The 26677-nt window shown below is 55.1% G+C and overlaps 2 protein-coding genes across 3 annotated transcripts; one reads left to right on the top strand and one right to left on the bottom strand.

Annotated features, from left to right (window-relative positions):
- The first annotated feature begins 8644 nt into the window (after positions 1-8644).
- Positions 8645-15044, top strand: YBX2 (Y-box binding protein 2). Of its 2 annotated transcripts, XM_058431835.1 has the most exons (10): positions 8762-9066; positions 9761-9824; positions 11246-11279; positions 11753-11797; positions 12149-12238; positions 12759-13040; positions 13246-13349; positions 13592-13769; positions 14471-14555; positions 14661-15044. In XM_058431835.1, exons 1-9 carry the CDS (start codon positions 8793-8795, stop codon positions 14519-14521), a joined length of 1122 nt encoding a protein of 373 aa, XP_058287818.1. In that variant the 5' UTR covers positions 8762-8792; the 3' UTR covers positions 14522-14555; positions 14661-15044. The 2 variants fall into 2 exon arrangements, with proteins under 2 accessions (XP_031995636.1, XP_058287818.1); XM_032139745.2 differs by lacking the exon at positions 11753-11797 and having other exon boundaries at positions 8645-9066.
- SLC2A4 (solute carrier family 2 member 4) lies at positions 15041-21580 on the bottom strand. The gene is made up of 11 exons (XM_032139743.2): positions 21331-21580; positions 19948-20064; positions 19664-19836; positions 19447-19571; positions 19220-19335; positions 18930-19092; positions 18637-18824; positions 18375-18479; positions 18125-18226; positions 17392-17595; positions 15041-16871 (listed from the first exon to the last, which is right to left on the bottom strand). Exons 1-11 carry the CDS (start codon positions 21361-21363, stop codon positions 16668-16670), a joined length of 1530 nt encoding a protein of 509 aa, XP_031995634.1. The 5' UTR covers positions 21364-21580; the 3' UTR covers positions 15041-16667.
- Between the last annotated feature and the right edge of the window lie 5097 nt (positions 21581-26677).

Genomic DNA, 26677 nt, shown 5'->3' with positions numbered 1-26677 from the left:
TTTTTTTTTTTTTTTTTTTTTTTTTTTGAGACCGAGTCTCGCTCTTTCGCCCAGGCTGGAGTGCAGCGGGATGATCTCTGGGCTCACTGCAACCTCCGCCTCCCGAGTTCAAGTGATTCTCCTGCCTCAGCCTCTCCAGTAGCTGGGATTACAGGGACCTGCCACCACATCCTGCTAATTTTTTTGTATTTTTAGTAGAGACGGGGTTTCACCATGTTGGCCAGGCTGGTCTTGAACTCCTGATCTCAGGTGATCTGCCCTCCTTGGCCTCCCAAAGTGCTGGGATTACAGGCGTGAGCCACCGCGCCTGGCCTCATGTACATCTTCTGCAAAAGAATCCCTTTAGGTCACGTGCCCACAGGATGAATTGCCTGGTCATAGGGAATGTAAATATTTAATGTGAGGAAGTATTGCTAGAAAAAAAAACGCATTTTAGACAAAGCTTTCTGCCTTCATTCATTCAGCCACATATCCACTGGTCACCTACTAGTTGCCAGGTACTGTTTTAGGAGCTGATAATACAGCAGTAAACAAGACAGACAAGATTCCAAGCTTACAAATTATAAACAAGAAAATACGAACAAGAAAATATCAAGTAATAGCTGGGCACAGTGGCATGTGCCTGTAATCCCAGCTGCTTGGGAGGTTGAGATGGGAGGATCACTTGAGCCCAGCCTGGGCAACAGAGCAAGACCTTCTCTCTACAAATAAAAAATTAAAAAATTAGGCCAGGCACAGTGGCTCACACCTGTAATCCCAGCACTTTGGGAGGCTGAGGCAGGAGGATCATGAGGTCAGGAGATCGAGACCATCCTGGCTAACATGGTGAAACCTCATCTCTACTAAAAATACAAAAACTTAGTCGGGCGTGGTGGCGGGCGCCTGTAATCCCAGCTACTTGCGAGGCTGAGGCAAGAGAATCACTTGAACCCAGGAGGCAGAAGTTGTAGTGAGCCAGGATGCGCCACTGCACTCCAGCCTGGGCAACAAGAGCAAAACTCTGTCTCAATCAATCAATCAATAAATGTGCCCGCCGGTCGCAGTGGCTCACACCTGTAATCCCACCACTTTGGGAGGCCGAGGCGGGCGGATCACGAGGTCAGGAGATCAAGACCATCCTGGCTAACACAGTGAAACCCCATCTCTACTAAAAATACAAAAAATTAGCTGGGCGTGGGGGTGGGCGCCTGTAGTCCCAGCTACTCGGGAGGCTGAGGTGGGAGAATGGTGTGAACCTGGGAGGCGGAGCTTGCAGTGAGCGGAGATCGCGCCATTGCACTCCAGCCTGGGTGACAGAGCGAGACTCCGTCTCAAAAATAAATAAATAAATAAATAAATAAATGTGAGAGGATAAGATGGACAGTGTGGGTATGAAACACTGTTGCTGTTGGGAAATAAGAGAGCAGTTATTAGGACAGAGAAGAGGTAAACTCTGATTTGGGCTGCAACAAAAAAGTTGGAGTGAAAAGTTTCTGGGAGTAGATGGCACCAGGGGATAGAGGTGATATCATCTTTTCTTTTGTTTCTTTTCTTTCTTACTTTTTTTTTTTTTTTAAGTTTTTGTAGGGACAGGGTCTTGCTATGTTGCCCAGGCTAATCTCAAACTATCAAGCAGTCCTCCCACCTTGGCCTCCAAAAGTCTTGGGATTACAGGCATGAGCCACCGTGCTCAGCTGACACCATTTTTTCAATCGTTCAAATATTATCTCAGTTTGATCACACAAATCTTCACCTTTATTGTGCTAAACCTGGGCCTCCGGGAAGATTGTTCTGCGCAAAATGACTGTGGATAAGTGGTGATGACGTAAACTCAGTGAGGAGGGAGAACGGAGGGAGGAAACAGAGGAGCTTAGACTTGGACTCATCAAATTCCAGAAGCCTGAGGAGCTGTTGGCTGGAGACTACCTGACTTGGGGGTCTGGCAGAAGGTGGGAGGGACTCAGGAGTGGAGACACAAGTTTGAGAGCCATCAGAAAGTGGTCATCGAAGCCAGGGAAATGGACAGAACAATCTAAAGAAGGGTTGTCTGGGCGCGGTGGCTCACGTCTATAATCCCGGCACTTTCGGAGGCCGAGGTGGGTGATCACTTGAGGTCAGGAGTTTGAGACCAGCCTGGCCATCATGGTGAAACTCCATCTCTACTAAAAATACAAAAATTAGCTGGGTGTGCCTGAAATCCCAGCTACTCTACCTCAGGAGGCTGAGGCAGGAAATTCACTTGAACCCGGGAGGCAGAGGTTGCAGTGGGCTGAGATTGTGTCACTGCACTCCAGCCTGGGTGACAGAGTGAGACTGTATCTCAAAAAAAAAAAAAAAAAAAGAAGGAAATGACAGGAAAACATGGCCTAGGAAACAGTGGGATTGGAGAAGGAGAACAAGCATAACAGGAGAGGTGTGAGGTGACAGGGAAGGTTGGATTGTGGAAGCTGTGGCAGGAACACTTCATTTGACAGAGTCCAAAAGGAACCAAAGCCATCCACTGCATATCTCAACTGAGAAGGGACAGTGGGGCATTGCTGAAGCTGTTGCAGTGGAGTGATGGGGCAGAAACCAGATTTGGGTTGGTGGGTTGTCAAAGAAAGTTGAAGTAAACACAGCAAAGACTGGTTTCAGGAAATTTGGTGTTCAAATAATGGAGAGGTACAGGGCAATAGTCGAGAAAGCAGGATTTTGTTTTGTTTTTTGAGACGCAATTTCACTCTTATTGCCCAGGCTGGAATGCAATGGCATGATCTCGGCTCACTGAAACCTCCGCCTCCTGGGTTCAAGCAATTCTCCTGCCTCAGCCTCCTGAGTAGCTGGGATTACAGGCATGTACCACCATGCCCAGCTAAATTTTTGTATTTTTATTAGAGACGGGGTTTCACCATGTTGGTCAGGCTGGTTTTGATCTCCTGACCTCAAGTGATCCTCCCGCCTTGGCCTCCCAAAGTGCTGGGATTACAGGCATGAGCCACTATGCCCAGCCTGTTTTTTATTTCATTTTTTGACGCATGGTGTCACTCTGTCACTCAGGCTAAACTGCAGGGGCACAATCACCACTCACTGCAGCCCTGACCTCCTAGGCTCAAGCAATCCTCTCACCTCAGCCTCCCAGGTAGCTAGGACTACAGGTGCACGTCACCATCTTCAGTTAATTTTTGTGTTTTTTGAAGAGATGGGGTCTCATTATGTTGCCCAGGCTGGTCTTGAACTCCTGAGCTCAAGCAATTCTCCTGCCTTGGCCTCCCAAAGTGCTGGGATTACAAACATGAGCCACTGCACCCAGCCTGTTTTTGTTTTTAAGTAATGAACAAAACAGACAGGTAAAGAACACTTCAGGTGAGCAGGAACTAATGGAAAGGAAGTGACAGAAAAAGAAGGAAGGCTTTTCACTAGAATTCCTGGAGCCCTTGTTATCTACAGTACTTAAAAGTATTTAAATAACCAGAAAATTATGGCCAGGCATGGTGGCTCACACCTGTAATCCCAGCACTTTGGAAGGCCAAGGTGGGCAATGGCTTGAGCCCAGGAGTTCACCTAGGGTGAAACCCCCTCTCTACAAAAAGTTCAAAAAAATTATCCGGGTGTGGTGGCACGTGCCTGTAGTCTCAGCTCAGGAGTGGGCCAGTTAACTACAGGCAGGAGGTTGAGATGGGAGGATCACTTGAGCCTTCAAGGTGGAGGCTGTAGTGAGCTGAGATGGTGCCACTGCACTCCAGCCTGGGTGACAGAGTGGGACCCTGTCTCAAAAAAGAAAAAGAAAGGCTGGGCGCGGTGGCTCACGCCTGTAATTCCAGCACTTTGGGAGGCTGAGGCGGGCGGATCACGAGGTCAGGAGATCAAGACCATCCTGGCGAACACTGTGAAACCCCGTCTCTACTAAAAATACAAAAAAACTAGCCAGGCGTGGTGGCGGGCGCCTGTAGTCCCAGCTACTGGAGAGGCTGAGGCAGGAGAATGGCATGAACCTGGGGGGTGGAACTTGCAGTGAGCCGAGATAGCACCACTGCATTCCAGCCTGGGCAACAGGACGAGACTCCGTCTCAGAAAAAAAAAAGAAAAAAAAGAAAAAGAAAATTACATGCACAAATCCTTCAACTGAAGAGGACAATGAGCTGCATCTCTCCGTGGTATCTGCGAATTCTCCTCCATGGGGATGAAGAGCACGTAGCTGTTGAGCTGTTGCCAGTGTAGCTGTTGTTTCAACAGCCAGGAGTACATTTCCCTGCAATGCTCCCACCTCTGGTCTCCTCACATCCTCCCATTTTCTCTTCTTTTCTTTTCTTTTTTTTTTTGAGACGGAGTCTCGCACTGTCGCCCAGGCTGGAGTGCAGTGGCGCGATCTCAGCTCACTGCAAGCTCCGTCTCCTGGGTTCACACCATTCTCCTGCCTCAGCCTCCCGAGTAGCTGGGACTACAGGCACTTGCCACCACGCCTAGCTAACTTTTTGTATTTGTAGTAGAGACGGGGTTTCACCATGTTAGCCAGGATGGTCTGGATCTCCTGACCTTGTGATCTGCCCACCTCGGCCTCTCAAATTGCTGGGATTACAGGTGTGAGCCACCGCGCCTGGCCACTTTTTTTTTTTTTTTTTTTGACAGAGTCTCACTCTGTCACCCAGGCTGAAGTACAGTGGCGCAATCTCAAATCACTGAAATCACCGCAACTTTCGCCTCCCGGGTTCAAGAGATTCTCCTGCCTCAGCCTCCCGAGTAGCTGGGATTACAGGCGCGCACCACCATGCTGGGCTAATTTTTTTTTTTTTTTTTTTTTTGAGCGGGTGTCTCGCTCTGTAGCTCAGGCTGGAGTGCAGTGGCGCTATCTCGGTTCACTGCAAGCTCCGCCTCCCAGGTTCACGCCATTCTCCTGCCTCAGGCTCCCCAGTAGCTGGGACTACAGGTGCCCGCCACAACAACCGGGTAATTTTTTGTATTTTTTTTTTTTTTTTTTTTTTTTTTTTTTTAGTATTTTTTTTTTTTTTTTTTTTTTTTTTTTTTTTTAGTAAAGACGGGTTTTCACCGTGTTAGGATGGTCTCGATCTCCTGACATCATGATCCGCCTGTCTCAGCCTCCCAAAGTACTGGGATTACAGGCGTGAGCCACCGCAACTGGCCAATTTTCTGTATTTTTTAGTAGAGACGGGGTTTCACCATATTAGCCAGACTGGTCTCGAACTCCTGACCTTGTAATCCACACGCTTCAGCCTCCCAAAGTGCTGGGATTATAGGCGTGAGCCACCGCGCCTAGCCAATTATTGTATTTTTAGTAGAGACAGGGGTTTCACCATGTTGGCCAGGCTGGTCTTGAAGTCCTGACCACAGGTGACCCACCGGCCTCCTCATCCCAAAGTGCTGGGATTACAGGAGTGAACCACCGTGCCCTGCCCATTTTCTTAATCTTACTACAAAAAGGTTCAGCTTCAGGCCGGGCCTGGTGGCTCACGCCTGTAATCCCAGCACTTTGGGAGGCCGAGGCGGGTGGATTACGAGGTCAGGAGATCGAGACCATCCTGGCTAGCACGGTGAAACTCCGTCTCTACTAAAAATACAAAAAATTAGCCGGGCGCGGTGGCGGGCGCCTGTAGTCCCAGCTACTCGGGAGGCTGAGGCAGGTGAATGGCGTGAACCCGGGAGGCGGAGCTTGCAGTGAGCGGAGATCGCGCCACTGCACTCCAGCCTGGGCGACAGAGCGAGACTCTGCCTCAAAAAAAAAAAAAATGGTTCAGCTTCCCTTCCTAGGTCCTCTTTTCTCACCCTCCAGCCTGTAGCTAACTGGCCCACTCCTGAGCTCCGTCTGTGCCTTCCATGTGATTCTTTTGCTGCAGCGGTCACACTGTGAGGTTTCTTGCCTGCCTTCCCCAGCCTTGGTCTTAGGCTTCTCCAATTTCTTGAGCTCAGGGCTAGGCACGGGTAAGTTGGTCCTTAACAGTCTAAGGCCAATGGTCATTCTTGTATGCTTCACGGCCTCGTCTTGCGACTTAGTTGTTTTCTTGTCTCTTCTCTTTTTCTGTCCACTGTGCGCGATGCCCCGGAAATCAGAATCTTCAACTCTGAAAGGGCCGGAGGGGTGCGGCGGGCGATAGCAAGTGGAGGGTCAGTGAGGAAGCGGAATCCGGCGGCCTCCGGGAGCGGCCGGCAGAGGGCGCGCCGGGACCGGGAGAGGCGACTACGGCTGCTGCAGGCAGCTGGCGGCGAAGGGGACGCGGAGGACGCCAGTCCTTGGGAAGCGCACGTGGGGCTTGCCCAGCAGCGCCTGGGGGCACGTGTGCTGCCCCGGGGCGCACTGCCCTGGCTAAAAATACAACGCGCACCCGCGTCCTCCCTGGTTGGGGAGGCGGCCCTAGGGAGGAGATACTGCTGGAGCCTCGTTTTTCTGGGATTACAGGCATGAGCCACCGCGCCCGGCCCATTAATCCTCCCAGGCTCACGAGAAACCTGGTACAAGCCTCGCACTGCCCCTCAGTCCTCTCATCTGTGGAATGGGGGGCCGTTCCCGTATTCGATAAATATTGAACGTGTACGTTGTACCAGGCACTGCTGCAGGCGTCCGGCTGTACAAGGCTCTTACTGCTGTGGAGTTTACAGCCTACTGTGTGCAGGGAAATAAAATAAGCAAATGGTCAGGATCAGACAATTTTCTTTTTTTTTTTGAGACGGAGTCTTGGTCTGTCGCCCAGGCTGGAGTGCAGTGGCGCAATCTCGGCTCACTGCAAGCTCCGCCTCCCGGGTTCACGCCATTCTCCTGCCTCAGCCTCTCCAAGTAGCTGGGACTACAGGCGTCCGCCACCACGCCCGGCTAATTTTTTGTATTTTTAGTAGAGACGGGGTTTCACCGTGGTCTCGATCTCCTGACCTCGTGATCCGCCCGCCTCGGCCTCCCAAGTGCTGGGATTACAAGCGTGAGCCACCGCGCCCGGCCAGACTATTTTCAAAAATGCCATTAGAAAAATAAGGAATGGTGTGATCGCGAAGAGTGGTATGTAAGCTGCTAGTTGGAGAGAGCCACCCTGAGACACGAAAGCGCGTTTTCGGCAGAGGAAACTGCATGTGCAAAAGGCCTCGAGTCCGCTGGAGCTTGACGCCTGGCCGGAGACCACAGCCCCGGGCATGCAGACGTGAGAGACCCCAAAGCCAGTCTAGGGCGGTAGACATCAGAGCTGCAGCGGTCGGTGTGGGCCACATGGGTGGACACATTGATCAAAACTCAGCAAAGCCTGGGCCCAGTGGCTCACCCTGTCATCCCAACACTTTGGGAGGATGAGGCGGGTGGATCACCAGAGGTCAGGAGTTCGAGACCAGCCTGGTCAATATGGTGAAACCCCATCTCTACTAAAAATACAGAAATTAGCCAGGCTGTGGTAGCGCACGCCTGTAATTCCAGGTACTCAGGAGGCTGAGGAGGGAGAATCGCTTGAAACCGGGAGGCGGAGGCTGCAGTGAGCCCAGATCGCGCACTGCGCTCCAGCCTGGGCGACAGAGGGAGGCCTTGTGTCAAAACAAACAAACAAAAAAACCAGCTCAGCGAAGAGTTGCGCATTGTACTACTTGTAAACTTTGTTTCCAATACAAACATAGGTAGGGCAGGCCGGGAGCCACCTCAAGGTGGCTCAAGGCAGGAGAATCGCTTGAATCCGGGAGGCGGAGGTTGTAGCGAGCGGAGATCGCGCCACTGCACTCTAGTCTGGACGACAGAGTGAGACCCTTTTTTTTTTTTTTTTTTCGAGACAGAGTCTCGCTCTGTCGCCCAGGCTGGAGTGCAGTGGCACAATCTCGGCTCACTGCAAGCTCCACCTCCCGGGTTCAGGCCATTCTCCTGCCTCAGCCTCCCGAGTAGCTGGGACTATAGGCTCCCGCCACCATGCCCGGCTAATTTTTTGTATTTTTGGTAGAGACGGGGTTTCACTGTGTTAGCCAGGATGGTCTCGATCTCCTGACCTCGTGATCCGCCCGCCTCTGCCTCCCAAAGTGCTGGGATTACAGGTGTGAGCCACCACGCCCGGCCTGACAGAGCCAGACCCTGTCTCAAAAAAAAAAAAAAAAAAAAAGAAAGAAAAAAGAAAAACAGAAAAGTAGGGGGTCCTGGTTCATGGGAGCAAGTGTGAGCCGGGAAATCCATTCTGCTGCGCTTTCCAGCCTATCCTGCGGGCGGACCCCGCAGCCCCAGGGTGTGCAGGGCCGTCCTGTGGGGAAAGGGTGCCAAGGGCGGTGGTGGCCGGAAGGCGTCTGCACCTGGCAGCATACGGGCAAGGTCGGTCTCGAGGGTGGAGGCGAGCGGTGCTACTCACTGCCAGAACCGAGGCTGTAGACTCCCGCCCCTCGCTCAGGTCGTCAGGGGCAACCTTGGCGCTGCGGCCCCGGCCCCGCCCTTCGCGCAGAGGCCAGGTGGCAGTTGGGGCGCGATCGGCCCGTTTGATTTCCCGCGGCCGGTGGAAAGGGGCGGAGGGGGGAGGGGAAAGGGGCCGACGGCCAATGGGTTGGGCCGGGGGCGGTCACGTGGCGGCCCGGGGGCGGGGCCCAGGTGTACTTACTGGGCAGCTGGCGGGGGCCGGGGCCGCGGTGCGAAGTCCGGGAGGCGGGGTCGGCGTGCGGGCCGGGGGGACTGCTTGGCTGGGATTGGCCCGTGGTCGGGAGGCGGGGTCTGCGCGAGCGGCGGCAGAGGGCTGCCATTGGCCTCGGCTCCGGGCCCGCTGCCGGCGTGCGGGCGAGGCTCGGGGCGCGAGGACCGAGCAGGGCGGCGGGTTCGCGAGCCGGGGGGAGGGGCTGGGGCGGTGGCGGCAGCGGCGGCGGAGGCCGGTACTGGACCCGGCGGGATGAGCGAGGTGGAGGCGGCAGCGGTGGCTACAGCGGTCCCCGCGGCGACGGTGCCCGCGACGGCGGCAGGGGTGGTAGCGGTGGTGGTACCGGTGCCCGCAGGGGAGCCGCAGAAAGCAGGCGGCGGGGCGGGCGGCGGGGGCGGAGCCGCCTCGGGCCCTGCTGCTGGGACCCCCTCGGCGCCCGGCCCCCGCACCCCTGGCAACCCGGCGACGGCGGCCTCGGGAACCCCCGCCCCCCCGGCCCGGAGTCAGGCGGACAAGCCGGTGCTGGGTGAGGGGCAGGCGCGCACAGGGCGGCTCTGAGGGGTCGGCGGGCTGGGGGAGGGGCAGTGTGGAGCCCGGCAGGATCCGGAAAACCAAAGGCGGCCTGGCCCGGAGGCCCAGAGCGCTAAATGGGCTGGGAGCTGCGCACCAAACAAAGTGGATTCCCCTGGTGGGAAATCCTGCCGTGCCTTCCTGGGAGAGAGGGCGGGGCCGGCAGGGTCAGCTAAGGTCTTGGGGTGGAGAATAAAGCCCCAGGGTCCGGCCACGCCCCCGGGCGGGACACAGTGCCTAGTTGACTGGGTTAGAACTAAGCAAACCTCTGAGCCCGGCAAGCAGGTGCACTGGGGACCCTTGCATTGGGAGGGCTAGAAAAACCCTCAGTTATGACCTGGGGGCGGCACTTTGCAGACCAGGTGAGTACCCAGTTCTAGGTGAAGGGGCTGGATTTGTAGGATGTGGGGAACGTGACTTAGAGTTGGAAGGCTTTTTGAAAGCCTGAGTCCCTGTGTGGGTGATTTCATTTGGTGGAATAGGGTAAGAATACCTTGAAGCTACTAGTGAAACCTGGTTGGCTTGAAGGTAAGCTTAATAAGTAATAAGGCAGTAGGCTAGATTTTTTTTGTTTTGGAGTGCCTCAAAACTGAGTTCAACTCCATCTCTTCCCCCCATCTCACTGTCCCCACTGCATCTCTGCCTGGCAGCAATCCAAGTCCTGGGCACTGTCAAATGGTTCAACGTCCGGAATGGTTACGGATTCATCAACAGGTATCCAAGGAACCCAGGGCGGGGGTGGAATGGGTGTCTTCCGAACTGGCCTGTGGGACTGGACACACGCCCAACCTCATCTCGACCCCTGCGGAGGCACATGGTTGCAATGTCCAGCTGATGCTGGTTGAAAGCCTTTAACCGCAGCACAAATGTGTGCTTAGTGACAAGAGGAAGCCTCCTCCACATCTTCAAGGGCAGCGGAGGATTAATGATTCAGGAACTTGGCAAACCTGGCTCTGACCCTGCCAGTTTCTCATCTCACCTTCTGGAATTGCTTCATTACTTTTACTCTGACATGCCTTTGGGGCAGAATGTATTATAGGGTTCTCTGTGCCTCAGGGCCCCAGGCTGGAATCCTCAATGATTTCCTGTTATGGCAGCACTCACAACTCAACTCCCTTCAAGAGCTGTGGCTCATTCAAGCCCCCCATCTGTTGGGACTGAGGCTGACAGTGGGACTGAGGCTGACAGAGGAAGGAGCCAGAGGCTGCTGCTTTCCTTCAGTAGGCAGCCCCACCCCTCAGCACTGGGAGAGGCTGTGGCAGTGGATTCTGAGCAGAGCCAGGTCTCCCCCAGTGGGTCCTTCCCCAGCCCAGGCATCCTGCCCGGCCTGGCTCTCCTGGGAGGCCCTAGTTCCCTCTTAGCAGGCTGACCTTTGTGCAGATCCAAGTGCTTCAAAGCTAAAACGTTTGTTCTAGGGAAGGGTCCCTGTCTAATTCTGGAAATGGCAGACTGGGTGGGGGACAGAGTATCTCCAGGGAAACTTTTCCTTTCTCCCCTCCCCCAACCCACTGGGGTTCTTGTGATAGAGAATGGGTGAATGTTTTCTTCTCTCACCCTTGGTCCCACGCGTCTGGAGAGTGGGCCTGACTCTGGGATTCACCTCCAGGCTGAGGATGAGAATAAAGTTTGGCAGCTGTTCAGAGCAAGTTCCTGACACGTTGTTCCCTTCTCAAACTCGTTCTGCACCTCTGGCCCCATCTGCACTTTCTGCCTCCTTGACTATAGAAGGAAGAAAACTGGAATTTTCCAACCCTGATGGGGGTTGGGGGAGGGGGTGTTGGCCAAGGACAGTTGCACCCAGCGCTGGCAGGTTGTAAGGCTAGCCTGGGGTGGGAGGTGGAGTCCCGGCAGGGGCAGAGCTGTCTCAGGTCCCTCAAGGTGCCTTTGCCTCCCCAGCCTGCCCTTTTCTTGTGAAGTCCAGGTTTGGCACTGAGGCTTTAGGTGTACCTCTCTTTACACCAGCTTCTGGGGGCCCTGCTGGCTCTCCCTCCCGTTCCCCAGGCCCTGTCTACCCCTAACTGGAATGCTGGAGAGGATGGGCCCACTGAGCTTAGACTGGGCAGCTAAGGGGGCCTCAGTGAGGAGCTGAGGGCTTTGTTAAAGTCCCTTCCTTAACGACCCATCCTGTTCTGCAGGAATGACACCAAGGAAGATGTCTTTGTTCACCAGGTAAGAGCTAGGTTGGCTTTCTGAGGGGAAGAACCGGCCGTCTTTGAAGGCCTTTGCCGTAATTCTTAGCAGTGCGCCCCACCATGTTTCTCTGGCTCTTCTTCACAACGGCCCATCTGCCAGGGAATAGCTCCCCCCATCCGCCTCGGGTGCCTGTGTCAGCCACCATTAGCCGCACTTGTGTTGGGTTACTAAACGTCTGTCAGAATTGAGCATGTTGCCCCTGGGCATGGCACGCTTACTACCTACTGGGACCTGTTAACACTCCAGGAAGCACTGAGGCAATTTTCAGAGGGAGAAGGTCCTTGGGTGCAGTGGTTCTCAGAGCGTGGCCCCTGCACCAGCGGCAGCAGCATCACCTGACATCCAAATTCTCAGGTCCCACCCCAGACCTGGTGAATCAATCAGAGCTGGGGCTGGGGCTCCGCAATCGGTTTAACGAGCTCTCCAGGTGATTCTGATGCACGCTACAGCTTGAGAACCACTGCTTGGTGGAGAGAGCTCTCACTGGGACTGAGGTAAGAAGCACAGTGCATTTTACCCACTTTGCAGCTGAAGGCTGTCCCTGCCTTTTGCTTTGGAGTTCATATTTCTTGCCTCCCTTTTTGAAATCCCTGAGGGGTAAAGCGGGGCGGGAGGGGGGGTGCGGGGAGTGTGTCCTGGGGATGTTGGTAACTGCACAGTCTTTGCTGAGGCCCTGAGTTCAGGACTTTTCCCCTGCTAAACTTTGACCACCGCCTTGCTCCACCCTCCAGCTCTAGACCCCAAGTCAAATGTTGAAAGAATGAAATTGGGTGGTGGCCCCAGCAGGGGTAACAGAGACTCCTGTCTTGCTGTCTCACTTTTCACGTGGCCTTTTCCCCAATCAGACAGCTATTAAAAGAAACAACCCCAGGAAGTTTCTGCGCAGCGTTGGAGATGGGGAGACTGTGGAATTTGATGTCGTGGAAGGAGAGAAGGTTTGGGGACTGCTGTGGGGTATAGAGTTGACTGGGCTTATGGGAGGGTGGCCTGGAGGTCATCACAGGCTAAGACCCTCCTGGGGCCAGCTCTGATGTCCTCTTCCTTAATGCTAGGGCTAAGGGATGTCCTAAGTATGTCCCTGTCATCAGTCGGCAGTGTCTGGGTTTCTTCTCTGTAGTTCACCAAGCACTTCGACATCCATTCTCCACGTGGGGCCCTGTCCTAGACTTCCCGACTCCGCCTCTGGAGTAAAAAGGTGGATGCTGGCTGCCAGGCCTTTCTCCACCCAGTCGTATACTGAGGAGGGTGCAGTAGCAATTATTTCAAAAGGACATGTTGCTCCTTCCCAGACGGGTGCAAACACATTCCACTGCCTCTCCAGGGAGGGTAGAAAGAAGTTAGAGGAGCTAAAGGAAAGCTGGAGAGGGGTCTTCCCCTGTAAGAAGGGGAAGCAAGTTGGGAAATGCACATTGGCTGTTGGAGCAGGTTCTGACTATTCCCTTACCACCTTCCCAGGGCGCAGAAGCCGCTAATGTAACTGGGCCCGGGGGAGTGCCTGTGAAGGGCAGCCGTTATGCCCCCAACCGACGTAGGTTCCGCCGATTCATCCCCCGGCCTCCCTCAGTTGCCCCACCACCCATGGTGGCAGAGATCCCCTCGGGGGGTACAGGACCTGGCAGTGAAGGGGAGCGGGCTGAAGACTCTGGGCAGCGGCCCAGATGGCGGCGCCCCCCACCCTTCTACCGACGGCGGTTTGTGCGAGGCCCCCGGCCTCCCAACCAGCAGCAGCCTATAGAGGTGAGGGGAAGCTGGAATATGGGAGCCAGTTCCCCAAATTCAGGAGAGGAGTGGGAGTTAGGATAGAGACCATGGGTCCCGAAAGAAGGAGGAACTGAGGGTTGGGCAGAGCTGCGGATAACCTGGCTCCAGGGCAGCTGCTGTCCCCACAGCTCACTGTCCCCACAGCTCACTGTCCCCACAGCTCACCTTTGCATGTTCCCAGGGCACTGATGGGGTAGAACCCAAAGAGACAGCCCCATTGGAGGGACACCAACAGCAGGGAGATGAGCGGGTCCCCCCGCCCAGATTCCGGCCCAGGTACCGAAGGTAAGACCCCCCTGCTGGGGCTTGGTCTTCCCCTTCCAGTGTTGGTTCCTTGGGGAAAGGGACAGGAGGATGGAAGGGCGAAGCTCTAGGCAGACCCTGGGCTCCTGGCGAGAGAGGTGCCTTGCGGGGAGGCAGTGCTCATGGGCTGGAGGCCTGGCTCCTGGAGGTGGGGTGGGGCAGCTGGGTGAGCCCTGGGGAGGGAGTGTTCCCTGGTCCCCTCAGAGCCCTGCTCCTTTCCTTAGGCCTTTCCGTCCCAGGCCACCCCAGCAGCCTAACACAGAAGGTGGGGACGGTGAGACCAAGCCCAGCCAAGGTCCCGCTGATGGTTCCCGGCCTGAGCCCCAGCGCCCACGAAACCGCCCCTACTTCCAGCGGAGACGGCAGCAGGCCCCTGGCCCCCGGCAGCCTGCAGCCCCTGAGGTGAGGACCTCAGATGTGGGATGAAAGAAGAGACTGAGACCAGCTCCCTCCCCCACCGGCTCCTTTTCTTTTTCTTTCCTACTCTTATCCTTTGGCTCCTCCCCTCCCCTGCCCTGGCCCTGCCACCACCCTCTTCCATGCAGCCTGCTGGGTCCACCCCTGGCAGGTGCCCCCTCCCACCAGGAAGCCCCTGCAGAGGCAATCAAGCCCATGACTGCCCATGATGGCCATGCCCCCCCCAACCTGTCCCCCACTTGCTGCCTGGAGCCATCCTACCAGCTTGTAGATGTGAACTGAGGGGTGTGATTGAGGTTTTAATGGGAAGGGAAAAAGTGAAAGAAGGTTGAAGTTCGGGGCTCTGAAGAACAAGTCTCAGCCCTGCGTGATGGCTCATGCCTGTAATCCCAGCACTTTGGGAGGCAGAGGCAGGAGGATCACTTGCGGTCAGGAGTTCAAGACCAGCCTGACCAATATGGAGAAACCCCGTCTCTACTAAAGATACAAAAATTAGCCGGGCATGGTAGCACGTGCCTGTAATCCCAGCTACTTGGGAGGCTGAGGCAGGAGAATCGCTTGAACCGGGAGGGGGAGTTTGCAGTGAGACAAGATCATGCCACTGTACTCCATCCAACCTGCAGTGAGACTCTGTCTCAAAAACAAAAAAAGAGAACAAGTCTCAATTGGCCACCGCTGTTCTTTAGACCTCAGCCCCTGTCAACAGTGGGGACCCCACCACCACCATCCTGGAGTGATTCCAACTCAAAGGACACCCAGAGCTGCCATCTGGTGAGTGGCTGGTGCAGTTGGGTGGGTGGCCAGGAAGGCGGGGTACTGGGTGGTGATGACAAGTCGCTCTTGTTCACAATCCGTCCATTTCCTTTTCTCTCTCAGGTATCTGCCAGTTTTTCCAACTGACCTTGTCCCACCCAGTACCCTGCTCCCCTTTCCCATAATTCATGGCATCAAAGCACCAGCTTTTCACCTTTTCCTTGAGACTCAGGAGGACCAAAGCAACAGCCTTTTGCTTTTTCTTTTTTCTTCCCTCCCCTTATCAAGGGTTGAAGGAAGGGAGCCATCCTCTGTTCAGACAGCAACTCCCTCCCATAACTCAGGCTGAGAAGGAACCAGCCAGCTCTTACCTCCTCCTGGTTGTTTTTCTTCCCCCCTCCCCAAGTTTATTTTTGTTTTCCCCCAGCCCCCTACCTCTGAAGCCATTTTATGATCTGTCATGTGCCACCTGAGCCTCCAGTAAAAACAAAAACAGGCTTTCCTGTGGTCTTGGTCTCTGTCTCTTCTGTTTTGGAGAATCGCTAGTAACTCACTGTTGAGGGTGGGGAGGAGGGGATGTGGGGCTGTGGGCAGGGCTTGGCATCCTTGCTCCCCTGTCTCCAGCTGTGCCCCTGGGGAAGAGTGCCCCCATCAGGGGTTTCACTGCCCATCCGTGACATGGGCTGACACCTCCCTAGCAGAGTGAGTATTCTGCAGATGCCAAGAGCAGTGTCCGGCACTGGCAGCTACAATTTATTGAGCATTTACTATTAATAAAGCAATGAGTAGAAATGTGAGTAGGGGCATGAGCAACGGCGTTCAGAAGATTCTGAGGCCTTGAGCTGAGGCAGGACAGAGGGAGGAAGGGGGTGAAGAGTTCTGGTCCCTGTCTCAGCCCGTCCTCAAGTGCCTCCACAATAGGTGGCACTGCTTGTCTTCAGCAGTGACTTTATAGAAGTATCTATATATATACATTTAGTACAACCGACCTTTGGTTTCTTCTCTCAACCCCCTTTTCAAACGTATATAAAAATATCCAAAGGCTCCTCCCAGCCCAGTGTTTCCAGGCAGCCTTTCAAATCCCCTCTTTGCCTTAGTTGGTCAAAAGCCTGTGGGTGCAGCACCCTTCCAGAAAGGGAGAGGAAGAAAGCTAGGGCTCCTTCTTGGCAGCCTTGGGGAACAATCGGGGTAGAGCCCCAAGCCTAGAGGCGGGAGCCTGCCATCCTTCCATCTTGCCACACATGGGCACATACTTTCCTGTTCCCTCTTGCCCTGGAAGGCTGCCTGCAGTGAGGGAAGTGAGTCCTTTTCCCTGCAGGGGTCAAGAGAGAACCCCCTTCGCCGGGCGCAGTGGCTCACGCCTGTAATCCCAGCACTTTGGGTGGCCGAGGCGGGCAGATCACGAGGTCAGGAGATCGAGACCACCTGGCTAACATGGTGAAACCCTGTATCTACTAAAAATACAAAATAAATTAGCCAGGCGTGGTGGCGAGCGCCTGTAGTCCCAGCTACTCCGGAGGCTGAGGCAGGAGAATGGCGTGAACCCAGGAGGCAGAGCTTGCAGTGAGCCGAGATCGCGCCACTGCACTCGAGCCTGGGCAACAGAGCGAGACTCCGTCTCAAAAAAAAAAAAAAAAGACAACCCCCTTTGCCCAGAGTCTGTGTGGCGAAAATTCAGTGAAAGTCCCAGATTGCGGGAGGAGTCCAGGGTGGTGGGAAACTGGATTTCTTGTCTCCTATCCTGCTCTCTGCTCTGGTTTGTCCCGCTGAGAAAGTCTAGACCTGTCTTCCCTCCAATCCCCCTTCTCTAGCAGGGAAGAAGGTATTCTGGAGCTGAGTATGGGGGGAGGTGGGGAGGAAAGAGGATGGGGGAAGGAAGAGGGAGGGGACAGTGGCCCACCCTGATGGCCACGGCCAAACCACAACACATAAATAATCCAAGAGAGTCACACGAGGGGAATGAGGGGGTGCTCGGACCACCCTTCCCCCAGCTTCCCAATTCTACCAGGCTGCAGGGATTCTTTTCCACCCGGAAGTAATAGGGAAGAGAGGGTTAAAGTGCTGCAGAGGAAAGGAAGGGGTCTCTGGGGCGGGTAGAGACAGCTGGCTCTCCCACCCTTGCCTGGCCCCTCAGTCGTTCTCATCTGGCCCTAAGTACTCAAGTTCTGTGCTGGGTTTCACCTCCTGCTCTAAAAGAGAGGGTGTCCGGTGGAAGGCAGCTGAGATCTGGTCAAACGTCCGGCCTCGAGTTTCAGGTACTCTTAAGAAGGTGAAGATGAAGAAGCCCAGCAGGAGGACCGCAAATAGAAGGAAGACGTAGGGCCCCATAGCCTCCTGGGACAGGTGGAGAAAGAGGTGTTGACAGAGTGAGGTGGGGAGGGAAGGGGTGGTTTCAGGCAACCAGGAGCTAAAGGCCTTCACAGGGAGCTGGGGAGACGGCAGACAGCAGCTGCCTCCTCCAGGGACAAGGGAAATGAGCAGGAATGAGAATTTACACTGAAAAGAGGATTCTCTGAACCCCAAACACTCTTTTAGTTTTCGCCCTCTTCACCATCCTCAGTTACTGCACTCAGAGGAGAGTCCCAGCTGTTTGTAGTATTAATGCAAAGTGTATCATTTTATTCTCAGACTAACGTAAGTTATGCCACTGGTGCGTTTCAGACACCTCAGTTACTATCCAATCTAGGTCAGCTCCCTTCCTTGCTTTGATTCTGTGGAGCAGGTGGTCCACCAAAGTGACCCAAAGACCCATGATCTGTGGCTGCAGGAGTCCCTGACGGGGAAGCAGGTGGGCTAGCTGTGTGATGCCCACCTCTGGCCTACAGTGTGGGAGGCTGGGGTGGGGGGGACCTACCGCAACATACTGGAAACCCATGCCAATGATGAAGTTGCTTGTCCAGTTGGAGAAACCAGCCACAGCCATGGCTGCCGGACGGGGTCCCTGGCTGAAGAGTTCGGCCACGATGAACCAAGGAATGGGGCCAGGGCCAATCTCAAAAAATGCCACAAAGCCAAAGATGGCCACAATGGAGACGTAGCTCATGGCTGGAACTCGCTCCTAGGGGCCAGACAGGGAGGGTGGAGAATCCAGTTGAGGCCTTTCTGGATCTTTCCTTGCCCTCAACTCAGAGAAGTGAAATCTAACCCCCTCCCCAGCAGCTTGTGGGGGGCCTGCCGTCCCCGGTTAGAGCAGGCCCTTGAGCCTTTCTGAGCACTGGCATTCTGCTGGCTATCCCAAGTGGGTTCAAGGCAGAGGAAATGTTACAGCCTCTCAGTTCTTATGACGGTCAGCTCTCCCTGGGCTCTAAAGCTGGGTCCTTAGGAATGATTGTTCCTGAGGCTTGACAGGGGCTCTCCCTCCTGGCTGCCAGAGTTGTGCCACAGCTGCCTCCCAGTGCAGCCCAAATCCCTCAGGAGCAGACCATAGTCCCAGCAGATTCTGGAGCCAGTCACCCATAGTCCTGGTCCAGAGCTGGCGCCAGGATTGAAAGCATGTGTGTTAAGAAGGGGCCCTGGCTGGTCACAGAGACTCTCAGGACCATTCCCATGGGCTGGGCTGCTAGCCTCTCCTAGTCTCCAGGCCTTACCAGCAGGAGCAGAGCCACAGTCATCAGGATGGCACAGCCACACATGCCCGCCAGGCCTAGGAGATGGAGCGTCCGGCGCCCTGCCCGCTCCACCAACAACACCTGCGGGGAGAGTCAGAGCTTGACCGGAGCCTTTCAGGCACAGGAAGTAGGAGGGGCTGCGTGGGTGAGGGCAACCAAGAGCAGGACCTCCGGGACACCCAGGGATGTGAAGCCAGTGGCTCGGGCCATTCCAGAGGTGAGCAGTTACCGAGACCAAGGTGAAGACTGTGTTGACCACACCCGCTCCTATGGTGGCATAGGCAGGCTGGCCTACCCCTGCTGTCTCGAAGATGCTGGTCGAATAATAGAAAACCTAGAGGTGGGGGAGAAGAAATGATGGCAGGAATGTCCCTTCCTCTACTCCAGCCACAACAGGCTGGCCCTACCCTGAGTGTTGGTGGAGTGTTTGCTCCCCACTCTCGTCTCCCCTCCCGGGGCTGTGCCCTGCCTGGAGGCTCCTCCACACATACAGCATTGATGCCAGAGAGCTGCTGGCTCAGCTGCAGCACGACCGCAATGATCAGGGGCTGCCGGTGGGTACGGCTGCCCAGGAGCTGGAGCAGGGACAGTGGCCGCTCATGCTCCAGCTTCCGCTTCTCATCCTTCAGCTCAGCCAGCACTCCAGAAACATCGGCCCAGCCTGTCAGGCGCTTCAGACCTGGAGAAGGGAAGGTCAGGCCTGAGGGGACCTGAGAGGAAGCCAGGTGCTAGCCAGAAGAGGCGGAGGCATGGGCCTGGGCCAGGCTGCAGCGGGAGAGCTTACTCTTTCTGGCAGGCCCCTCGAGATTCCGGATGATGTAGAGGTAGCGGGGGCTCTCGGGACAGAAGGGCAGCAGGACCAGCTGCAGGAGGGCAGGTAGCACTGTGAGGCCCAGGAGCAGTGGCCACAGGCTGGCAGTGCCCAGCAGGGACTCCAAGCCCAGCACCTGTGGGAGAAGGTTGGGAAAGAAGGCAGGTCACTCAGCCCTCCTGCCTTACCTTGGAAGCCCACCATATTCTCCAGAGCCCCACTCTAACCACTGCCCAGGCACCCATGAGGCTTGTCCCGGTCACCTGGGCGATCAGAATGCCGATGACGATGGCCAGTTGGTTGAGCGTCCCCAGGGCGCCCCGCAGGTGAGTGGGAGCAATCTCCCCCACGTACATGGGCACCAGCCCTGATGTCAGCCCTGGGCGAGGGAAGAAGAGAGGGCTGAGGGCAGGTGTCCATTCCCATCTGAAAGCCCAGGCATGGTGAAAGAGAACAGGGTGCTAGGCAGGGCTGCGGTGCCCGTGAATACCTGAGTAGGCGCCAATGAGGAATCGTCCAAGGATGAGCATTTCATAGGAGGCAGCAGCGTTGGCCAGGCCCATGAGGCTGCCCCCCAGCACCGCCAGGATATTGTTGACCAGCATGGCCCTTTTCCTGGCAGGCAGACAGAGTGAGGCTGTGAGGGTAAGGGCACCCAGCAGTGGCTCCCTTCCTGTTTCCCCCACCCCTGCCCTCCAGCTGCGAACCTTCCAAGCCACTGAGAGATGATACCAATGAGGAAGGAGGAAATCATGCCGCCCACGGAAAAGATGGCCACGGAGAGGGCCCAGAGGGTGGTGAGGGTGCCTGGAGGGATGGAGCTGGGTCCCTCAGGCCCCTGCCTCCCCAGCCACGTCTCATTGTAGCTCTGTTCAATCACCTGGGGGACAGCAGAGGACAGATTTCCTGCAGACCCTCCCCTTTCCACCACCCCCAAGACACCTGTCCTCCTCGTTTGGGTACCCCCACCCTGCCAGCTGCAGGCCCTCACCTTCTGAGGGGCATTGATGACCCCAATGTTGTACCCAAACTGCAGGGAGCCAAGCACCGCAGAGAACACAGCAAGGACCAGGGTCCCAGTCACTCGCTGCTGAGGGGGTTCTCCATCCTGGACAGGCAGACGCAAAGACACAGCATGTCACATGGAACCATGATTTTTTTCCTTCCGCTAGGGGCCCGGGCCCAGCTGGAGCCTGAAGATACTGGGCTCTATCCAGCATGTTGGGTGAGGGAAACTGGGCCATATTAGGAATTGCACAAAGATCTCAATGTAAACAGGAGCTCAACTGCAACCTGGGCATAAAGGAGAAACTGGATGTTTGAGTCCATAAGGCAGAGAAATGTTTGAGAACTTGTCTCAAAATTCTTCTGTGACCTTGAGACAGGCTTGGCCTTAAGAGCTCAGATTTGTGTGACCTTGGCCAAGTCACTTCCCCGCCCCGAACCTGAGTGTCCTCTGTGAGATGGGGGTGATGTTGCCTGCCTTGCCTACCTATCTGTGAGAGTGTTGTGAAAATCAACATCACATGTTAACGGTATCCCCGACAGTGCTGGTTCCATAAATTAACAAGTGCATTATCATCAGCCACTGTCCTCTTCCCTCCCCTCTGGGGGTTCTGTCTCCAGGAGGCCCCCAACAGGACCAAGAAGTGCTGTTCCAGAAAGGACATCCCGGTCATCTAGGGGTGGCCTTCTCTATCTATGTCGCGGCCTGCCCTCCCCCTCTAACCTCCGTGCAGGGAGGGCCGTCCAGGGGTTCTGCCTGGGAGGGCCATGCCCAGGGGAGGAGGGCAGGAAGGTGGTGTGAGGGGCGGTGGCAGTGGTGGCCGCTCGCTGGCGGCACAGAGTGTCTCCAAGCGGAAACCTGAGCTGGGGGAGGGGGGGCTGACAGTCCCCTCTGCCCCTCCACCAACCATGGGGCCAAGGGAAAGTTCAGCGTCCTGGAGGGCGGCCAGGAGTGGGGGTGGGGGCCCACGGAGAGCCTCTGGTCCTCGAAACACTGCCCGCGAGCGAAGACGGACGGACAGCTCCCGGAGGGCAAGACCCGCCTGGATCTGCTTTCCCGAGTTGGATCGAGGGCAGGGTGTCCCCGATTACGGAGCGCCGCGCCTCCTACTAGGCAAGGGGGTGAACCCTGGCTCGCAGAATCCATTTGCTGCCTGTGCCCCGAAAGGCCCTCCAGACCCACTCTGCCTCTTGGTAGGATTGGAATCTCACAGTCACGGGTTGTCCAGGCCGGGTATAAATAGCCAGCCCCCCACCTTCACCCCCTGCGCCTGCGCAGGAACCACCCCCAGCTGACCCCAACCGCGACCCCAGCCCAAGAAAAGCGGGACCCGTGCCCCCCCGCCCCGCCCCCCATGATGAATCCTACTTCGGAGCCTATCTGTTGGAAGCCCGACGGCATCTCGTCTTAGAGGAGCTGGACGCGCAGGGGCGGCGAAGATGAAAGAACCGATCCGGGAGTCTCTGGTCCCGGCCTGGCACGCAGAACCTGCGAAGGCCGCGGGGGTCCCGGAGTGACGTGCGAGGGCGGGCCCGATGGGACCCACAGCCACAAGCCAAGGAGCCAGAGAGCAGTGGGTCTCCCGCGGATCTGGCGGAGCGGGGCTGGGGGAAAAGACGCGAGGAGCCCCCGCCACCTCGCTCCTGCCCCAGCGGGCCACGCCCTTCACAGCACCCATTGGCCAGGAGCCCGCACACCCCAGAAGACCACGCCCCCTCCGCCTGGGGTTTAGAGTTTGGCTGGAGTTGGTGGGGCCGGCCAGTGAGGCCTCGCCCCTCCGCGTGGCTGGCGAGACACGCCTCTCGGGTTCCCGCCAGCCTCCGACTGGGAAGTTTTGAGAAAAGAGTCCCTGGAACAAAAGGCCCCGCCCACCCACGTGTTAGGACTCCGCCCACCAGCTAGGATCCCGGGCTGCAGAAGCATCTTAAACTCTGCGGGTCTGGACAGTGGGGTCTGAGAGATGAGGACGGGCCAGGTGTACTTGCCCCGGGGAAACGCCAGCGGCCTGAGACGGCTCGCGAGCCGGCGCGCGGTTTGGGAGAGGAGCAATGCCCCAAAGTAACCCGGGGCTATTTTTAGCTCCCACGTTGGGAGCCACCAAATGTCAGGTCCCGGGCGTCCCGGCCTGTCCCAGGAGGGGGCGGAGAGACAGGGAGATTAAGCCTTAAAGGGTCCGCGACATGCTTCCCACGCGAGTGTGGCCCTGGGGGCCAGGAAATTCCGTTCCCAGAACGTGTCTGGTGGCCAGGCTGCTTGGTCCTGTCTTTCAGTGCCTCCCTGCTCCGGGCACTGTCTATCCCGCCCTTCCCCTACACACATTCCCCAGGTTGGTTTCTGGAGCCGGTCCGAGGGACCACACCACCAGCCCTGAGGTCTCTGAGCCTCTGAGGTCTCTGAGCATATGCTGGCCGCGTGAACGACACGCTGTCTGGAGGCTGCTCCGGGTTTGGATCCTCGGCCAAATTCTGCCAGGCAGAAAGTGCGCGACCTAGGGTCGGCGCGTGGGGAGAGAGAAGCGAAATACCCAGAGCGTGGAGAGTGTCTGGCTCAGAAAACGGGCTTCGGAAGCGCAGGGTTGTGGTGCCACCTGGAGGGCGAGCGAGGAGCCGCAGTGGATTGCACTTGGAATCTCAACCCACTATCTCTCGCCTTTCCGCCACCCTAAGGCTTCAGTGACATCTAACCCAGGCCCTTCTCTGGAGCTGCAGATCCAGGTGTTCGTCACCGCCCGGATGTGGCAGCTCTAGTGATCAGCATGTCCAAACCTGCTCCTCCTCCTAACTTCCTTATTTCAATGAATTACCCGCCCAGTCACCCTATGGTAGAAGTCATGCTCGATTCCTCCTGTCCTGCGCCGCTCTCCCCGTTTATCCAGTTAGTTTCCAACATTGGTGCTTTGACCTCCAGAACTCTCTCACATTCATCCGATATTCTCCGTGACGGCTGCCACTTCAGTCCAGATCACCATCACCCTCACTGGTCTTCCTGCTCATCTTATTTCCTTTATGATGAGGGCAGAGAACAATTTTCGAAGGTCCAATCTCATCTCTCAAGCAAGAAGTCTCTGTTGCCCCAGTTGTCAAGTTCAAATCCCTTTTCAGAGTGAACAAAACCTCCTGCCTCTCTTATCCAATCTCTGGCCAGGTTTACCTGTCTCTCCTGCCTCTCCTTCTATCTCCTTGGCCTCCTGTTCTGGGCAATGCCTAAGTCCTTATTGTACCCAGAACACGCTGTGCCTTTACATCCCTTCTTGATCCCTTTGCTGTACTAATCCCCTGCAAAATCTGGAATGCCGGCCGGGCGCGGTGGCTCATGCCTGTAATCCCAGCACTTTAGGAGGCCAAGGCAGGTGGATCGACTGAGGTCAGGAGTTCGAAACCAGCCTGGCCAACATAGAGAAACCCCATGTCTGCTAAAGATACAAAAATTAGCCGGGCGTAGTTATGCACACCTGTAATCCCAGCTACTCGGGAGGCTGAGGCAGGAGAATGGCTTGAACCCGGGAGGTGGAGGTTGCAGTGAGCCGAGATCGTGCCCTTGCACTCCAGCCTGGCGACAGAGTGACTCCGTCTCAAGAAAAAAAAAAAAAAAATCCGGAACACTCCTCTTCAACCTTCAAAGAAAGCTTCCTCACCCAGCTCCTGCTCCACAGGTTCACTTTGCTTCCGGCTTCTGGGGACCTTGATCCCTGAGTTCCAACACAGAAGATTGAACGAATGACACAGTTATTAGCACACTGTCTTCACTGATCTATGTCTCATTTTTATTTTTGTTTTTGTTTGTTTTGAGACGGAGTTTCGCTCTTGTTACCCAGGCTGGAGTGCAATGGCACGACCTTGGCTCACTGCAACCTCCACCTTCCGGGTTCAAGCCATTCTCCCGCCTCAGCCTCCCGAGTAGCTGAGATTATAGGCATACGCCACCAGGCTCGGCTAATTTTGTATTTTTAGTAGAGATGGGGGATTTCACCATGTTGGCCAGGATGGTCTCAAACTCCTGACCTCGTGATTCCCCCCGCCTCAGCCTCCCAAAGTGCTGGGACTACAGGCATGAGCCAACGTGCTTGGTCTCCCCCCTTTTTTTTTTTTGAGACAGAGTCTTGCTCTTTTGCCCAGGCTGAAGTACACTGATGTGGTGTCGACTCACTGCAATCTCTGCCTCCCAGGTTAAAGCGATTCTCCTGCCTCAGCCTCCCGAGTAGCTGGGATTACAGGCCCCTGCCACCACACCCAGATAATTTTTTCTATTTCTAGTAGAGATGGGGTTTCACCATGTTGGCTAGGCTGGTCTCGAACTCCTGACCTCGTGATCCTCCTGCCTCTGCCTCCCAAAGCGCTGCGATTACAGGCATGAGCCACCACACCTGGCCGCACCATTTTTTTTTTTAAGAGACAGGATCTCCCTCTGTTGCCCAGGCTGGAGTGCAGTGGCATGATCATAGCTCACTGCAGCCTCGAACTTATGGGCTTAAGTGATCTTCTCACCTCAGCTTCCTGAGTAGCTGGGACTGCAGACATAACCACTGTGCCTGGTCATGTCTGGCACATTATAGACACTTAGAAAATATTTGTTGAGGGCTGGGTGCGGTGGCTCACACCTGTAATCCTAGAATTTTGGGAGGCCAAGGTGGGCGGATCACCTGAGGTCAGGAGTTCGAGACCAGCCTGGCCAACATGGTGAAACCCCGTCTGTACTAAAAATATTTAAAAAATTAGCTGGGCATGGTGGTCTGTGCTTGTAACCCCAGCTACTTGGGAAGCTGAGGCACAAGAATCGCTTGAACCTGAGAGGCAGAGGTTGTGATGAGCCAAGATCGCGCCACTGCCTTCCAGCCTGGGTGACAGCAAGACTCCATCTCAAAAAAAAGAAAAAAGAAAAAAGAGAATATTTGTTGAACGGTGAATGAAAACATTGTTTATTTGCAATTTGAAATCCAGACACATCTCTACCCTCTTGGAGCATACGGTACAGTGGTGGTATTGACACTGAATAAATAAATACATAAAGTAAATACAGTATTTTCAAACTGTGATAAGAGCTTTGAAAGCAAAGTACTGGTAGCCGTGAGAGTACTATGCAGATGATCTGACTCAGTTTGGGGTGGGGTGGTCAGGCCAGGCTTTCTAAAAGAAGTGCTATTTGAGGGATAGCTGAAGGATTAGTTGGTTAGCTGGATAGAGGAAGGTGGGTGGGAGTGGATGGAGAAGAGCTTCCAGACCCAGAGAACAGACTGTACAAAGGCAATTCAGCGGGCAGGAACAGAGAGAAGGCCAGTGTGGCTGAGGCAGTCAGGCCAGCCATGGTGTGGCACTTACTGGCAAGAACATGAGTATCACTGAAAGATTTTATTTTATTTATTTTCTTTTTTTCTTTTTTTTTTTTTTTGAGACAGAGTCTCGCTCTGTCGCCCAGGCTGGAGTGCAGTGGCACGATCTTGGCTCACTGCAAGTTCCACCTCCCGGGTTCACGCCATTCTCCTGCCTCAGCCTTCCCAGTAGCTGGGACTACAGGCGCCCGCCACCACGCCTGGCTAATTTTTTTTTTTTTTTTGTATTTTTAGTAGAGATGGGGTTTCACCATGGGATTATAGGCATGCACCACCACACTCGGCTAACTCTTTGTATTTAGTAGAGATGGGGTTTCACCATGTTGGTCGGGTCGGTCTCGAACTCCTGACCTCAGGTGATCCACGTGCTTTGGCCTCCCAAAGTGCTGGGATTACAGGCATGAGCCACTGCGCCCGGCCAACTGAAATATTTTAAACAGGAAATGACAAAGCTCTGAGTGGGTAAGAAGTGGTCACTCCAGAGAATAGAGTTTAAAAGGACCAGTGTGGAAGGGAGATTGGTTTGGAGGCAGTTGCTGTGTCCAGCCTTGGGCTGGTGTGCGGTGGCGGCAGTGAGTTTGGAGAGAAGCTGGATATAGTTAAGTGATGACAAACATTTTCCTTTAGAGCTGAAGGAAAATTTTCAAGAAAATCTCAGCTGGTCTGAAGGTAGTGAATTATTTCAATTGATTGTTCACAGTCAGTTACAGACGGAACTTCTTTTTCTACTCTCGCCCCTTTCTCACTACTGCATCTGACTAGTCTTTTAACATAATTAAAAAAAAGGCCGGGGGTGGTGGCTCACGCCTGTAATCCCAGCACTTTGGGAGGCCGAGGCGGGCGGATCACGATGTCAGGAGTTTGAGACCAGTTTGACCAATATGGTGAAACCCCGTCTCTACTAAAAATACAAAAATTAGCTGGGAGTAGTGGTGCGCGCCTATAATCCCAGCTATTTAAGAGACTGAGGCAGGAGAATTGCTTGAACCTGGGAGGCGGAGGTTGCAGTGAGCCGAGATCGCACCACTGCACTCCAGCCTGGGCAATAGAGCAAGATTACATCTCAAAATAAAATAAAATTAAGAAGAAAAAAAGAAAATCTCACCATCGGAAAAAAAAAAAAAAAAAGTTCGGGGCTAGGCGCCTCAGCTCACATCTGTAATCTCAGCACTTTGGGAGGCCGAAGCACGTGGATCACCTGAGGTCAGGAGTTCGAGACTGACCTGACCAACATGGTGAAACCTCATCTCTACTAAATACAAAAAGTTAGCCGGGTGTGGTGGTGCATGCCTGTAATCCCAGCTACTTGGGAGGTTGAGGTAGGAGAATTGCTTGAACCTGGGAGGCAGAGGTTGCAGTGAGCCAAGATTGTGCCATTGCACTCCAGCC

This window comes from Hylobates moloch, unplaced genomic scaffold (assembly GCF_009828535.3).
Source record: "Hylobates moloch isolate HMO894 unplaced genomic scaffold, HMol_V3 SCAFFOLD_19, whole genome shotgun sequence".
In the NCBI taxonomy this organism is placed as follows: Eukaryota; Metazoa; Chordata; class Mammalia; order Primates; family Hylobatidae; genus Hylobates; species Hylobates moloch.
Note: the sequence above shows the minus strand (reverse complement) of the source record. Positions and strands in the feature narration are given on the sequence as shown.

Excerpts from the sequence above, each read along its gene's own strand:
- YBX2 (XM_058431835.1), top strand. The coding sequence starts at position 8,793 with ATGAGCGAGGTGGAGGCGGCAGCGGTGGCTACAGCGGTCCCCGCGGCG. Across the intron at positions 9,067-9,760 it reads GGCGGACAAGCCGGTGCTGG|CAATCCAAGTCCTGGGCACT; the intron begins GTGAGGGGCAGG and ends TCTGCCTGGCAG. Across the intron at positions 11,798-12,148 it reads GAGCTCTCACTGGGACTGAG|ACAGCTATTAAAAGAAACAA; the intron begins GTAAGAAGCACA and ends TTCCCCAATCAG.
- SLC2A4 (XM_032139743.2), bottom strand. The coding sequence starts at position 21,363 with ATGCCGTCGGGCTTCCAACAGATAGGCTCCGAA. Across the intron at positions 20,065-21,330 it reads TCCAACAGATAGGCTCCGAA|GATGGAGAACCCCCTCAGCA; the intron begins GTAGGATTCATC and ends CTGCCTGTCCAG. Across the intron at positions 16,872-17,391 it reads TGGGTTTCCAGTATGTTGCG|GAGGCTATGGGGCCCTACGT; the intron begins GTAGGTCCCCCC and ends CACCTGTCCCAG.